General features: G+C 41.3%; 2 protein-coding genes across 3 annotated transcripts in view; one reads left to right on the forward strand and one right to left on the reverse strand.

The window, feature by feature from the left end:
• LONP2 (lon peptidase 2, peroxisomal) overlaps nucleotides 1–3,302 on the forward strand; it is a 104,551-nt gene extending 101,249 nt beyond the window's left edge. The window contains exon 15 of the mRNA XM_040497949.1: nucleotides 2,890–3,302. Coding sequence (XP_040353883.1) covers nucleotides 2,890–3,111 — 222 coding nt within the window. The 3' untranslated portion in view covers nucleotides 3,112–3,302. The remainder of the gene's footprint in view (nucleotides 1–2,889) is intronic.
• Nucleotides 3,303–8,765: 5,463 nt separating this feature from the next.
• SIAH1 (siah E3 ubiquitin protein ligase 1) lies at nucleotides 8,766–13,870 on the reverse strand. Of its 2 annotated transcripts, none has more exons than XM_040497950.1 (2): nucleotides 13,267–13,870; nucleotides 8,766–10,743 (listed from the first exon to the last, which is right to left on the reverse strand). In XM_040497950.1, the coding sequence occupies exons 1-2, from the start codon at nucleotides 13,355–13,357 to the stop codon at nucleotides 9,893–9,895; spliced, it is 942 nt and encodes a 313-aa protein (XP_040353884.1). In that variant the 5' UTR covers nucleotides 13,358–13,870; the 3' UTR covers nucleotides 8,766–9,892. The 2 variants fall into 2 exon arrangements, with proteins under 2 accessions (XP_040353884.1, XP_040353885.1); XM_040497951.1 differs by lacking the exon at nucleotides 13,267–13,870 and adding an exon at nucleotides 11,292–11,779.
• Nucleotides 13,871–16,139: the final 2,269 nt, after the last annotated feature.

A 16,139-nucleotide genomic window follows, 5' to 3' on the forward strand; every position in this document is an offset into this window, starting at 1 on the left:
CCCTTCTAAGAAAGAAGACTCATGAGGGGAAAAAAAGTATCAGTCTGGTCATCGGCGATGTCAGCCACTGAGGTGAAGAATTGAGACTGTTGTAGTTAGCAAATTGTTAACTAGATAGCTTTTGTGTAAAACAGGATAGCAGCTAGTTTTAAACTTTAAGCGAATTTCTCAACCTTTTAAGTTCCTGTGAGACCTCCTGTAGATAATTTAGATTACTGTAGTTGATAGATTTGTAGAAAAATAAGTATAAAATGGAAACTATAACAAAGACTAGCCCTGTCTAATGGCTAAATTCTCAAAAAGCTTTATATATATGGAGCTTTGGGGCTCCCCGCCATACCCTAAACTACTTCTAAAAACACATAAAATGCAGAGAACTTGAGTGAACATTTAGGGTTCTAAGTCATTAATTACCAGTACCAGTCTATAACAGAATTTGGGCAGGTTCATAGCACAATGAGAAAAGAAACTTATGTTCTTTATTCTGAGAGCACCTTTATTTTATGAGGTAATGGTGAAAGTAGATCATAATCACAAATTAAGATCACCAAAACTGGGGCACCTGGGTGGCTCAGTCAGTTAAGCATCTGATTTGATTTCAGCTTAGGTCATGATCTCTTGAGCCCCACATCAGGTTCTGCAATGACAACTCCGAGCCTGCTTGGGATTCTCCCTCTCCCTTTCCCTGCCCCTCCCCTTCTTACGTGCACCCTCTCTCACACTCTCTCAAAATAAACTTATATCAGTTTTTAAAATTCAACCAGGAATTCAACCATATTCTAAACCCTATTCTTATGATACATTAGTAGGTCTACTCAAAAAGAATGTCTGATCCCTTTTCTTCTACCTTACCCAGGAATTAACTGCATTCCAAGAGACAGTAACGGTGGTTAATACTAGCTGTGCTAGTAATAGGAAATGTAAATACTTTACAGACCATGAACTCTTCAACCTCCTAGTTCAAGATGGTAGACTAAGCAGAGTGAAGGCAATACAAGCACTCAGAAATGAGCAGGGAGTCAGCAGCTGAGTTCAGCCAACTTCTGGAAGAAAGTATCCTGGCTGATGAAACAATTGGAGATAGAGACAGTCGTCCCAGCAGGAATCTGGGAAAAGCAAGGGCTCATAACCAGAAAGCACAGACCAGGAGAGCAGGAAAGAAATGGGAAACAAAATGAGGGGATTCATAGAAATCTCCATAGAATAAGTGGTTCTTCCACTTGCACTCAACCAGGTCCAGGCTTTCCCAGCCCCACGGGGAAAGTTTGAGTAAGCCTCCAGTTTTAAACCTGTCCCATGAGACAGAAGAAAAGCAGCAGCATTTAAGAGAAAGACTTGCTAATGCAAAGACTATTCAAGAACAGAGAATAAGACAGAACTTGGATTTAAAACTGTTTTAGAATTAGTCAAAGAACTGTTCAGAAAAAAATAATAGAAAAAGCAGGCAGATCCAACATTGAGCTATCAGGCATTCTAGTAGACAGAAAATGGAATTGAACGTTTCCTAGAATTGAAGGTTATCTTCAGATTGAAAGGGTCTACACCAGCTGGGAGAAAGAGGTCGTCCCCAAAGCCTTTCAGGTAACCAAGGAGAAAGTTCTCTCATTCTCCTGTGACACCAGATGTACGGTCCCTTCAAAATTCTGATGGAAAATGACTTGAAGTCCAGTCTCGTATACACCTTCAATAAAATGTGAAAGTAAAATGGTTATTTTCATACATGCAAGGACTTCTGTTTGTCTTAGATTCTTTGTGAAGAAGGTACTTGGAAGGTGTACGTCAGCAGTATACCGAAGAGCCTAGAAAGAGGACAGCTGTGCAGTAGGGCCTGGAGCAGCCAGTGTCAGTGCAGGTGGTTGGAGGGCTCTTAGAGCTGTCTCCAGGGCTTAAGTGTTCTGGGTGGTATGACTGAGAGCTGCAGTTGGAGTCTATTGCTGTATAACACACCACCCAAAACAATGGTGTTTGTTATTCTTACGGTTTCTGTGGGTCAGGAATTCAGGAGAGGCTTAGCTGAGCTCTTCTGCTTCCGGATCCCATCATACAGTCAAGACAGCAACCCAGTCACAGTCATCTTAAGGTTGACTGGGGCTGGGGATCTGCTGCTTCCAACATGGTTCACTCACATGACTAGCAGATTGGTCCTGGTTGGCAGGAAGCCCCAGTTCCTCGCCTTAGGGCTTCTCTGGGGGCTATTGGGTGATCTCAAACGTGGCAGCTGGCTACCTCCAGGGCAAGAGATCCAAGAGAGATAGATCTAGCAGCAGCAGCAACTCTCATTTTCTATGGGTTAACTTTGAAAGTCATACAGCATCACTTCCCCACATTCCATTTATGAGTCACTCAGCCTGACCTACATTCAGGGGGAGGGGAATTAGACTCCACCTTTTATGAAGGGACCATTGTGGACATACTTTAAAACCACCTAAGTGCCTAGATCATTTGGGATAGATTTTCTTCATCAAGTGGCACAAAGGTTATGGCTTTAAACCTGTACAGAAGGAGAGATCCTGGCACCCAACTAAGCTCTATAGGAATGGTATTTGTGGTCAAGATAATGTAATGCTTTTTCAGAATGAACCTATAGATAAGATTTTGATTACAGAATGGAATACAAATATTAACCTTGACAGTGCAAAAAGGGATCATGGACATAAAAGGTGCTCATTACTGAAAATTTAGAATTTTCCCCCATTAAAAGGACTGAACACGAAATGTAAAACAATTTACTGTTTATTAACCTTTTTAATGGCTTTCCTAGCTCATGCTGTAACAAAATGGAAGATGATTTAGACGTCTTAAAATAGCTGTGAAAAAAAGTTGGGTCAGGGATCTTTTCACAGCCGGAGGATGTCCAGAAATCTGAGTAACTTTCTTCTCTCCTCCTAGGTGGGTGGGATTAAAGACAAAGTGCTGGCGGCACACAGAGCAGGATTGAAGCAAGTCATTATTCCTCAGAGGAACGAAAAAGACCTTGAAGAAATCCCGGGCAATGTACGACAGGATTTAAGTTTTGTTACAGCAAGCTGCCTGGATGAAGTTCTTAATGCAGCTTTTGATGGTGGCTTTATTGTCAAGACCAGACCTGGTCTCTTAAATAGCAAACTGTAGGCCCAAATCCCAACTTTTCAGAATTGCAAGTTATGAAGTGCCAAAGGGCACAGAAAAGGTTTTTGTTCATACCAGTAGAGGTAGGCTAGGTGTCCCTAATCTTTGAACATGATCACGACAGTAACCTCACTCAAATGGCTGGTGTTGATTATAGAAATGTTAATTGAATAAACGGATTGATAAAAATTGAATTCTTGTCTTCAGTGGAATCATTACTGGCCTTGGAGAGGTACAGAGCATCAGTTCTCGGTGTGATGCCTGAACGGGAGCATCTGTACTGAGAACTTGATAGCAATGTAAATTCTCAAGGCCCACCAGCAGACCTGAATCAAACTCTGGGTGGTGAAGGCCCAGAAATCTGCTGTGGGAAGCCCTGCAGGGGATTCGGATGCACAGTCAACATCAGGAACCATTGGTATAGACCTTAGCAGAGTCACTGGGAGACATTATCAAATCCCAAAAACAACATAGAAGGGGTACTGGGCAAAGATGAAAATATCACCATTAGTCTTTGTGGAAACTATTCAATGAGGTGAAGCTGTGGTGAGGTCTACACACCCTGGTACTGGTGCCACTAATGCTGAAGGAAGGGGCAGTCAGAAAGTGATCGTTTACACCAGGCTGGTGGCTCATGTTAGTACACATCATGTTAAAAAGAAGTCCGGTTTCCAGAGAGAGGCAGCCATCCACCCTGGGAGGGTCCCCAAACTTGGTATCCTGACTCTTGTCACTTCCCGTCTGTTCCCGGTCTGCTGTGCCAGTTCCCAGATCCAGTACTTTCCATGGTCCCTTCTCCTGTGACTTAATCTGGGCTCTGGAGAAGGAAGTCGGGCTCTTCCAATTACTTAGCTTTTCCTTACCTGTAAAATGCAAGCAATAGTACTGAAGTCCGTGTTCCCGTGAAGATTGAGGAGAATGCAAGGTTCAAACAATGCTGACGTTCACAGTCCTGTGTTAACAGAATGCTGGAACACATGTAGATACTGGGGAATGCCTCAGAAGAGCATGGGGTCTGCAAATTACCTAAATACCTGCCAGTAATGTGTTCTGGAATCCCACATCCAGATCTAGGGTTCTTTATGGCTGGTGCGAGAGCAAGCATCAGGGCATTTAAAAACATTTCACGGACTATCCTCTCACTGTCAGGACTTCACACTTCTCAGCCATCCTTACGGGGGAGGAAAATACAATGTTCATTGTCAGCAACCAGAGGGAGCTGATCCATACGCAGATCGCTCTGACTCCTTACACCCAGAAGTAGCAAAAGAACACAAAGTGGGACACTTAACCCATGTTCTTCCTTAAGAGTCCTGAACACACAGCTTTGTACGCATCTGAGCAGCAGTAGGGCATCCCCGGCGCCCCCTGCTTCAGCACACACCCCTTTCTTTTTTTTTTTTTTTTTTAAATTTTTTTTTTTTTCAACGTTTATTTTTTTGGGACAGAGAGAGACAGAGCATGAACGGGGGAGGGGCAGAGAGAGAGGGAGACACAGAATCGGAAACAGGCTCCAGGCTCTGAGCCATCAGCCCCGAGCCCGACGCGGGGCTCGAACTTCCGGACCGCGAGATCGTGACCTGGCTGAAGTCGGACGCTTAACCGACTGCGCCACCCAGGCGCCCCACCACACACCCCTTTCTAAAGAGCCAATGGCAAAAACCCAGGTGTGTAGGACATTATTCAACAGCATGACCTTTGTTTCTCTGGGATTGGTTTTGGTTTCTCATTTCATTCACTTGCTTTTATTGTGACAAATGAATATGCCATTTTAGCCAGTTTTAAGTATGTAATTCAGGGAAATTATATTCACAATGGTGTGTAACCATCACCACTATCTATATCCAGAGCTTTTTCAGTATATGTGCTGCCGAAGCGAGCACTATCCAGAGCTTTTTCATGATCCTAAACTCTACCCTCTGAACCATGACTCCCGTCTTCCAGCCACCCCTTTTCTCCATGAATTTGCCAATTATGTAACCTTTCGTATGTGACCTACTTAGTGTGTTGTCAGGGTTCATCCATGCTGACCACATGCATCAGAAGTTTCATTTCTTCAAATAACATGACACTGTGTGCACGAGCCCCATTTTCCCCATTCATCTGTTGAAACTTTGGGTTGTTTCCACCTCTTGGCTGTTGTGAAGAGTTCTGCTAATAATGAGTGTACGACTAGCCATGTCCCCTGCTGGCCAATTCTTTGGGGTATATGCCCAGTAGTAGACTTGCTGTTCTTAGGAGGAGTCCATGCTTAACTGTGAGGAGCCACCAAACTGTTCTCCTCCGTAGCTGCACCATCTGCCGTTCCTGCCAGCAATACACACAGATCCCAGTCTCTCCACTCCTGGCCACCACTTTTCCACCTTGGGAATAGCCATCCCCATGGTGTGAGGTAGCATCTCTTGGTTTTGATTTGCATTTCCCTAATGACTAATGATGTTTTTTTTCCTAGCATTATGTTTAAAGTGTTATCTAAACACCCTTTTTATCACAACCAGCTGGGGATTTTTATTGAAAATGTTGACTAACTCAAATTCTAATTCAGTAGGGCTAGAGAGGCCTTGGGATGTATTTAACCAGTACTCTGCATGGCTTTTACGTATGAGCTTTTAAAACTCTTCAAGTACGAAAACTAAATAAAGCTTTAGGTGTCTTGGTAATCAAGAAATTCTATATGGTCTACTTAAGGAATACACATTTTTTACTTGATTCTGCCTCTTTTGTTTGAACCTGACCACTAACCATATTATCAGGGGCAGAGGTTTTTAGTGCTTTAGATTACAGTGAAAAATGGCATCTGATCATAAAGTATTTAACAACAGTTTATAAATCTGTGATCACAAATAAGATCTCCTGGTTATATGAGTGGTATTTAAAGGCTGCTAAACCTACCTGAATTTTTTTAGTGTAAGAGAGGGGGCAAAAACGTGTGTGTGCTGAGTGAAACACAAAGATTTCCTTCTTTCCTTCTCTTCCTTGACATCAGTCAAGACTTGCTTTCTGCTCATAGCACAAATTCTCTTCGTAAGAGTGGGATGCAAATGGGTTTCATTTCCAGTGCCATCTCTGGTAGTGGCTGCTTGAAATGCACAGGATTCGGACACCCATCTTTGGACACCGTGCCTAGTGAGGTCTACGCCACCAGGAGCTCACTGGACTAGATGCCATCCATGTTGTGGGGTAATCAAGTGCTGAGGGTATAGTAGGCTGACTTCGTATTTTCCAATTAGGAACCACTAAAATGAAGTAAACTTTCCCATAATTAAGTGCAGGAGGACACGATTTTTCTATAGCCACTCCCATACATGTAGTTTGCAGAAAGAAATGTGGGCCTTAAAAAACTAATCATTATAATAAAAATCAGCAAAACAAAAAACTGTTCTCCAACAATCAACATATAAAACTGGCCCATGATTCAACCCAACAGAACAAATTCAAGTTTAAGAATGTAAGCGCAAAAGAGGAGCACCTGGGTGGCTCAGTAGGTTGAGTGTCAGACTTCAGCTCAGGTCATGATGTCAGGTTCATGGAGTTCGAGCCCCACATTGGACTCCCTGTCAGTGCAGAGCCCACTTGGGATCCTCTGTCCCCCGGTCTCTCCCAAAAGTAAACATTAAAAAATACATGTATGTATAAACGCAAAAGAACAAAGTTTAAGAAGATCACCTATCCCACCCTATACAATTCCCTGAAAGAAAACACCAAGACACCAAATGACAGGGCAGGGCATTAATAGGAGAAAGAACACTGATTATAACAAAGATGATTAAAATCTCAAGTGGACCAAGAAATGGCTATAGATCTCATCATCCCTCTAGACCAAGAATATGAAGATGACTTAAAATATAGTTAAGATTAAGATGTCAACCTTATAGCTGTCAAATTACATTTTGTTTACTATAGTAGACAAAATTTACTATCTTAATTTGCATAAAATAGCAAAACATGAGGTTACAATGAAAGAGAAAATCCTACACACTGCTACTCTGTGTCCATTGAAACCTCTCCAGAAAGTGATGATAAAAAAAGTAACAAGATCTTAAAAAAAAGGATCCCAAGGATAGAATCAGGAAACATATAGAAATGTTCACAGGTTATTTATAAATAGCCAGAAAAGATTTACATGGATAAATTGGACAAAGCAGTATCTAACATCAGGAAACTGGATAAAATTATAATTAATCCTCACAAACATTTCCCAAAATGGTGTCTAAAATTATGCATTGGGGGGCGCCTGGGTGGCGCAGTCGGTTAGGCGTCCGACTTCAGCCAGGTCACGATCTCGCGGTCCGTGAGTTCGAGCCCCGCGTCGGGCTCTGGGCTGATGGCTGAGAGCCTGGAGCCTGTTTCCGATTCTGTGTCTCCCTCTCTCTCTGCCCCTCCCCCGTTCATGCTCTGTCTCTCTCTGTCCCAAAAATAAATAAACGTTGAAAAAAAAAATTTTTTTAATAAAAAAATAAAATAAAATTATGCATTGGCTGTGTTATGTGTGAGGGCATGAAGGGGTTATAAACGATCAAAACACACGTAAATACACAAAGGACTAGAAAAATAAAAATGTTCCCAGTCATCTCTGAATGGACGCCTACATCTCTCTCTTGCATGTGCCATTTTCTCACCCCCAAACCCTACACTGAGGACACACTACTTTCATAATCCGAGAAACACTTCAAAATATTTTAAAAACAAAATGATACACTTCCACCAAAGTATTCAATACATCAAATGAGGAGGGAAAACTGCTTTTCCAAAAACATGCTAACAGGAATAGACCAAGATACACTTTTGTGGTTGACCTTTCACCACAAAAATGGCTATACAAGCAGATGTTACAACCAATTCAAAAAATAATGCTTATGTCAGGGAAGAGACTACACAAATCTCATTTCCTGGAAATGGTTACCAGAAGTAAATTCTGGTATCCAGAATTGGTGGTGGGATAAGGGGGTAGTCCAGGTATCCAGAATTGGTGGTGGGATAAGGGGGTAGTCCAAATTAATTTTAACTGACTTTCTAAGTTCAGTGCACCTGTAAAAACCACACAAAGTGATCTTTGGCCATTCAGAAGGCAATTTCAGAATCCTGTCAGGTGCCTCAGGGTAATTAGCAAGTTAAAGATACAGTTCTGGTTAAAGGCATAATAACAGCAGCTAACATTTGCTGGGTACTTATTGTGTGCAAAGCACTGTTCTAGGTTAACTTACTGGTATCACATCTCGCCCTCTGGGGTAGCTACCATAATTAACCCTATCAGACACATTAGGAAACTGGGGCCCAAGGTCCCATGGCTGATAAGTACAGTAGAACTAGAACGGCATGTAGGTCCTTGGAAGTCAGCTGTAGAGCCCAGGCTCATAACCATTTTGCTATGAAATACTAACTCATCTTTATTGTGTTTCTTTTTCTTAAGGGGGAAAAAGTGATCAGCATTTTAACTAATTACAATTAGTCTCCTAACAGAATTGTGAGAATACAAATGTAAGCAAGAGGGAAGAAAAACAAGACTGTGTAACGGAGGCCATATACTTATTCTTTTGCTTAGAATAATTCTATCACACTTCAAAATGCAGCACACTGTTTTCAGTTATGAAGTACAGAATTGAATGGGAAAACTATTTGGATTTTAATCAAACTTAGAGCTAAAGCAGACACGTTAAGAGTTTTTAATTTGCCAGATATTCTTTTAATGAGAATTATAAAAGACCAAAAACATTTTTTGCAAACTGCCTTTTTTTAAACAAATGATTTGCTTTTGATTACAAATACTGTCTAAGACGATGCCTTCTTTTGCAAAACCAATAAATACAAGAACAAATTTTAAACAAGTGATTTGTCCAAGATATTTGGAAGAAAAAAGCCTGATTTTTTTTTCCAAAAATAAAAAAAAAAAAAAAAATCAGTATTCCCTAACCTTTTAAAGAATAAGTTCAAAGATATGACTCAAGTGGAGAAAAAGAGACAGAGACAGAGACCATCTTATAACTGCTTTAAATACCTCCTGATAATTCTGATGTTACCTTTCCTTTCTGGAATTCATATCTTCACAAAAGAGTTGAATTGAAAATATTTCTAATGAACTGATTAATGAGGGAAAGGAAAATATGTACTGAACACACATGTATAAATTTTACCATAAACAATTATGCATATCAAAAAGACACTAACTTTAAAAAGGTACAAAATAAAGTGAGGAAAAACCTGAATTACAGAAAAGAAAGTCAAATTTATTTAATGAAAAACTAGAATTAATAAAAATTAGCAAATACACACAAAAAAATATACACACACAGCAGCACTATGTATTGACTCACAAAGGGAAAAGCAGTGGCCCAAGACCACGCAACATGGCTTGTCGGTTAAAGAAAAACACACACACACACACACACACACACGCACACGCACACGCACACGCACACGCACACACGCACACAAACTTGCAGGCACACACACAAACAAAAACCCGGTATTTTTCAACAGTACACTCAATCTACAACACAAATTGAGAATTATTTTACAATGCTTCCTTTCTTAATACAAAAGATGCCCATCTTGGGTGTATATATATATTTTTTTCAGTGGTTTACTGTTGACTTATTTTTAAATATATTAGTGTTACTACATGCAACTGTTTCCTGTATTTAACAGCCTTTCCTCTTATTTACCTTCATGTGTCTAGCTTCCACCTACCAAAAGTTTCAGGTTGGCAGGCAGATGGGTGCCTTATTCTCTGTGAAACTGAATGCAATGGTTTTAAACACTGGCCAGAAAACGTTTGATTGCCATTTCAACACATGGAAATAGTTACATTGATGCCTAAATTGCCATTTTCTGCAAAAAGCTGTGCAATGCTGGTGTCAAAGACTAGGCAGTCGCTATTCATAATGGCTGTTGCAATTCCCTCATGAATAGATCGTGGAGTCGCTTCCCAAGTCAATCGCCGCCTATGACCATTTAGCTCAAGTCGATAAGCAAAATTTTCAGCTTGCTTGCGTGTTCCTATCAGCTGTACAATTGCAAAGAACTGCTGGTGACCGTCGTACTTTTCCTGTTTCTCCAGGACTAACATGAAGTGAAAGCCAAAACAGGACTGCATCATCACCCAGTCAACAGCACCTGGAAGATTAATGTCTGTAGCAAGGAAAACTATATCCTCTCCCTGTAGGGTTGTAATGGACTTATGCTGATGCATCAGATGGGGCATTACAGCATCCAAAGAGCCTTGCCATTTACAGGAAGCACCGGGGCACGGACACGAATAAGGCCTAAACTCACAGAGCTCTTCATGGTCTGCTTTTTCTGTGTGTGGCAGAGTTATTTCACATCCAGAAGAGGCATATTTACAAGGGAAAAGTACGGAATTGGCCACCTTCTCCATAGCCAAGTTGCGAATGGATCCCAACGGGCCCCGGCAGGTTGGACAACATGTGAGCTTTGGGCGACAGTTGCTACAAACAAGATGGCCACTCTGACACTGAAGAATGGGTGGTAACACATAGTCAAAGCAGACCGGACACTCAAAAAGACTCGCCAAGTCATTATTGGATGCAGTTGTGCCAGTCAGGGCAGGCACCCTCTGGGACGGCGTACACTTTGAGGTTCCAGTGGGTAATGCTGTTGCAGTCTGGCGGCTCATTTCTGTAACAAAAACCATAAGTAAAAATAAAAAGAGGCAGGAGAAAAATAACTACAACTATCATTTGTTTCATAAATAATGTTTACATGCCAGAAATACTTAAGTTTCATGCAAAACGTACTGTGAGCAAAAGGATAAAAGGAACACAGACACCGGATTTAAAAACCATAAATTACACTAATTACACATTTTGATTATCAGGAGTTGTATACCAGACAAAGCTCTTTATCAAAATGTTCCAGAACACATGCAGAATTCCTTTTTAAGAACTATTAAAAATCTCCTTGGATGGACTAGACGACATGGAATAAATGCTGAAACAGAAACTGGGCCATAAACTACTAAGAAACACCATTTAAGTAGCTTAAGCCCAATCAGATCAGTTTTGACTGGTCTTTCTCCTCCCTCTGTCTCTGTGTTCAATTCCCCTGCTCAGTCTATTTCTTTCCCATTCTGAGTCAGCCACCAGCAGCTACAGGGAGCTACAAGTGATCCAAAGGGTCACCAGGGCACTAGCTTTGGTTAACACCGCCTAATGGTAAACAGTTACCTGCTTTAGACATGGATTTGGGGAATGGAGGGGGTCTGCTGCCATCCCATCATCCATCTTCCTCTAGTAAGTCTTCCCCTAGAACGTTAACATCAGCTAGGTATTAACCTTGTTTCCCACTGATCAGTGCCCCACACCTCAAAAAGTGGGGGGAAGAGAAGAGAAATGGAGGGCCATCTTCAAAAGTTCTAAGTCTGGTACTTAGAGAAAGTACATCTTTCCAGTCTAATTCCATTCCCCAATATAAATCAGATATAGTATGCAAAGGGGAAGAAGAGTCAAAAAAGAAAAAGAAGGTAAATAAAGATAAAAGCACCAGAGAGAGACACAACATTGGGGACAGTATAGTCAAGAGATTAAGAATTCCTTGTACCCTACCAGTGTTGTGGAAGCATTTATCAGCACAGCAGTAATTATTCAAGACATAAACGTTGGAGAGCCTGGGTTGCTCAGTCGGTTGAGCTTCCAACTTCGGCTCAGGCCATGATCTCATGGTTCGTGGGTTCGAGTCCTGCATTGGGCTCTGTGCTGACAGCCCAGAGCCTGGAGCCTGCTTTGGATTCTGTCTCTCTCTCTCTCTCTCTCTTTGCCCTTCCTTTGCTAGTTCTCTGTCTCTCTCTCTGTCACTCAAAAATAAACATTAAAAAATTTTTTTAAAAAAGAGATAAATGTCATCTTGAAGAAATGACAACAATATAACTAACTTGTCAGACTAAATGAAAGATAAAGCAAATACCTTTCCCATGAATCTACCTTTGCTGGGATACCAGGTCTTATTTATCTCAGGGGTAACAAAAGATGTCTACTGATGTCCTAAGAGTATATTCCTAGTAACTGTATAAGCCTTACTTCTACAAAATGAAAACTGACTGTCTGAAATTTAATGTTTTCCCAATTATAATCATTATTCTGTTGCAAAGAATTAAACTTTGAAAAACCAATGCTGGTTACCAATGTGACCATATAAATGCAACTGGGGTTCCAGATTACTCAAGGATAGACACCTCAATGGAGGGCTCAGAGTGGCAAAAAAAAAAAAAAAAAATTAATCCCACAGTCACTAAAGTTAATATTCTAAAATTCAAGAGTTTATAAAACTGCAGAATTCCATCATAATGTGTCTTATCACATGCACTTAGGGACAACAGAAATCAGTTCTCATCTGAAGCACTGTATAACCCAGGTGTAAGATTCTTTGTGCATATGATGATCTGTGTGCATTTTCCATCACTTGTGAAACAATGGGCTTAGCATTGCCAAAACACCCCCTATATATGCTGTATGCTTGTTTTCATGGCCTATTTTATACTGCTCACTTAAGTGAACAACATTAAAATTGGAAAGTGGTTCCCTGAGCACAAAACAGTCTAATCTACCAATGCCTTTTCAAATCCCTAAACCAAAACAGCTAATTACATCAAGGGACTATAAACTCAATTTGTATTCAACATTAATACAACTAGGAAAATATAAGCAAGAAAAATATTTGCTTAATTTCTTGACCTAGCAAAATAGCTATACACTGACCATCAATCATTCAGGCTTATGTTACAATGTATCTTTATTATTCTCCCAAACACCATAGAAAGCTGGATTTAAATCCATATCTAAAGCATGAAAACAAGTGAAGTGAGGCCAGTATTTCTCGTGAATGGAGATATTACAGGACAGCAGCTGCTAAAACCTCCCCAAACTCCAAAGGTAGAACCCAATTCCAACAAAAAGAATCCTGACCCTACAGCAGCCCTGCAGTTGGAATCAAGGACTAAAGGGACTTTGGACAACCCTGCAGGAGTGATGATGTAACCTGAAGCTTGGTTTAAACAGAGAAAAGTACAGCAGATCAAAAGAAACATCACTGCAAACTCCAGCTCAATTAGGCTGCAGCCACTCCCTGATCCAGATTCCACTGGCTTACAACAACTTTCCCATTTCATAGTTTAAGCAAACCCAGTCAGTCTCTTAATGTCAATACCTTTTCTTTTCCTTGTCCCAGCTGCAGGTAAACATGTGAGCAAGATGCCTCTCCAGGAGTACAGAAAAGGTGAGGTAGACTTCCCGGTCATGAGAAGCCAGGCAGCTCACAGCCTTTCCCCCAGAAGCAAATACGATTTGTAACAGAGGCTCCTCCTGGACACCTTCTGTTCCTAACCATGTCCGATGTCAAGTTTTCAAGAAGCGAAGGTTAAGTGCCCTGCTCTGTAACACTCCATTCACTCTTCAGAAGCACAGGCTACCGCAGCAGCCGAGAAATGAAGCCTCTCCCGTCCCAACAGGAATCGACCACACCTCCAATGCGAGCTCAAATTCGCCTGTGTTTCCAAAAATGGGCGCCATCACCGAGCCGTCTTCTACTGGGCCCTAAACTGTCGGTCCTGGAAGTTTGTCTTCCCCTGATTCATTAGCTAACCAGCTCCGGGGAAGGACAGGGCCTTAGGATGCGAGGAGGCTGGAGCAAGCGTGCTCTTGGAGCCAGCTCTGGAGTCACTGCAGGGTCCGGCCCGCGGGGAGATCCACGCGGAGCCGGGGGCTGGGGCCTGCCCACTGCTGGGAAAGCCTGCTCCAGTCCACAGTGCCAACGGGCCTCAGGCTCGCAGCGCCCAGCCGCAGCTAGCGTGGGGCGGGGCTGTTGGGGCGGGGCGGACGCGGTGGGTACGCCCACAAGCTCCGCCCTCCCAGCTCAGGACTTCTCCGGGACAGCTCTAGGGCACTGCGCTGTGCAACTCAGACCCAGCCCTGGACCCCCAAAGACAATGTGCACACCTCAGCATATTTCCACCAGCTTACATTTAGGCGGAAACATGCCTTTTTGTAGAACAAAACAGATACTAACGATTTGGTATGATTTCAAACTAAGACCTACAGAGAGTATTTGGGAAATATATGGCCACCACGGTGGCTGGTTAACCGTGAACACTTAAGTGTTTATAGAATGAAAGCACTCTCCTCTCTTCATTCAGTAACTATTTACCAGATGTCAACTACCATATTTCCTCAATTTCTAACTCACTTCACTTCTACCCCTGTTGGCACCATACTTTAAAACACCCTCTCTCCCTTTGAAAAAACTACAGTGAGAGTAGTAAACACACATAACCATATTAAATTCCTTCTTCAACCTCCAAACGGAGATTATATTCTCTTCCCACTCTGGGAAAAGCATCTTAAATGGCCTCATTAAACAGAGAAGCTTGTTTTGTTTTTAAAGAAGCATTACCCGTGCCCCAATAAAGTCCTGGGCCTCAGATTTGTACTGCGTCAGGTAGTACACTCAGGGGTTTAACCTGTCATTACATCATGCTTATAGGGCAGCCTTTAAACACGGCAGGAGCTGGTAGTGGGAAGAGAACCCTGTGCAGTAAATTGTAGCTTACCCACTTTCCACATCAAATTTTAATTCTACGGGGCGCCTGGGTGGCGCAGTCGGTTAAGCGTCCGACTTCAGCCAGGTCACGATCTCGCGGTCCGTGAGTTCGAGCCCCGCGTCAGGCTCTGGGCTGATGGCTCGGAGCCTGGAGCCTGTTTCCGATTCTGTGTCTCCCTCTCTCTCTGCCCCTCCCCGGTTCATGCTCTGTCTTTCTCTGTCCCAAAAATAAATAAAAAACGTTGAAAAAAAAATTTTAATTCTAATCACTTCCCCACCCTATTAATAGTACATTCGATCATTTCAAACTTATTTTAACATTAAGCTACACAAAACATCATCAGGAATAGAAAGATCACTGAAAATAGATACAGTCTGCTAACAAATATAAATTATTATTACTTACATTTTTATTTTCTGATACATATTCATTCTAGATAGGTCTCAGGTTTCTAGGGAAGGAAGCTTCAAATGTTTTAGGCAGAGCAACTCTTTCCAAACCCAAATATAAAAAACAAGTCAAAGGGAAGGACTGATTCCTCAAGAAAAAAAAAAAAAAAATCATTTTTTCTCAAACTTCCAAGGATCTGTACAGAGCCTTACAGCACCATCTGAAAACCATTAATCTACAGACAAACCACTCAACAAGTGAGTCAGGACAATAAAAGAGGAAGCATTCTGGAGTCATTTACACACACTTGGGATTCAAACCTAGTCTTCACCACCTGCTCAGCTGTAAAACTGGGACAGTATTTCCAGCCTCACATAGCTTTTGTCTGGACTAAGGGAGATGGGTATTTATGTATATCATAGATGGTACATAGTCCAAAATACGTAAGTATTCACCTGACACCTCCCAAAGTTTCTTGCCTCACCTGAGTTCATCAACAAGAAACCTAGAAAGTGTGGGTTCCAAAAGATATGTTTACTTTGTAAAGGTGATCAACCATGTCTGCCAAAGATCAACTGCAATTTAATTTTTAGCACAATAAACCTTAATAGAATTGCTCGACCAGGTAGAATATTTACACTGGTTTTACAGAGCTGAAAATTTCACAAAAACTACATTACACTAAGACAAACCCACAGAATACAAAGTTAAAAAGTTACAAAATTTAGCAAGAGTGACCTATTACCTACACTTTCTTTTGTTTTTAATTTTTAATTTACATCCAAGTTAGTTAGCATATAGTGCAATAATGATTTCAGGAGTAGATTCCAGTGATTCATCCCCTGTATTACCTATACTTTCTAAAGCCTACATCTCAAGCCCAGTTTGGTATAAAGTTTAAATAAATTTTAATCCACATCGAAATATTTTATAATCAGCCTTTAATGCTATCTCAGTAATTTCAGAGCATTTAACCATTACTTTGTCACATTAACATACTATAAAAAGTAGATGGATGTAAACTTTTTTTTAAGTTTACTTATTTCAGAGAAAGAGAAAGAGAAAGAGAAAGAGAAAGAGAAAGAGAAAGAGA

This window comes from Herpailurus yagouaroundi, unplaced genomic scaffold (assembly GCF_014898765.1).
Source record: "Herpailurus yagouaroundi ecotype Mexico unplaced genomic scaffold, PumYag 190, whole genome shotgun sequence".
NCBI classification, from domain to species: Eukaryota; Metazoa; Chordata; class Mammalia; order Carnivora; family Felidae; genus Herpailurus; species Herpailurus yagouaroundi.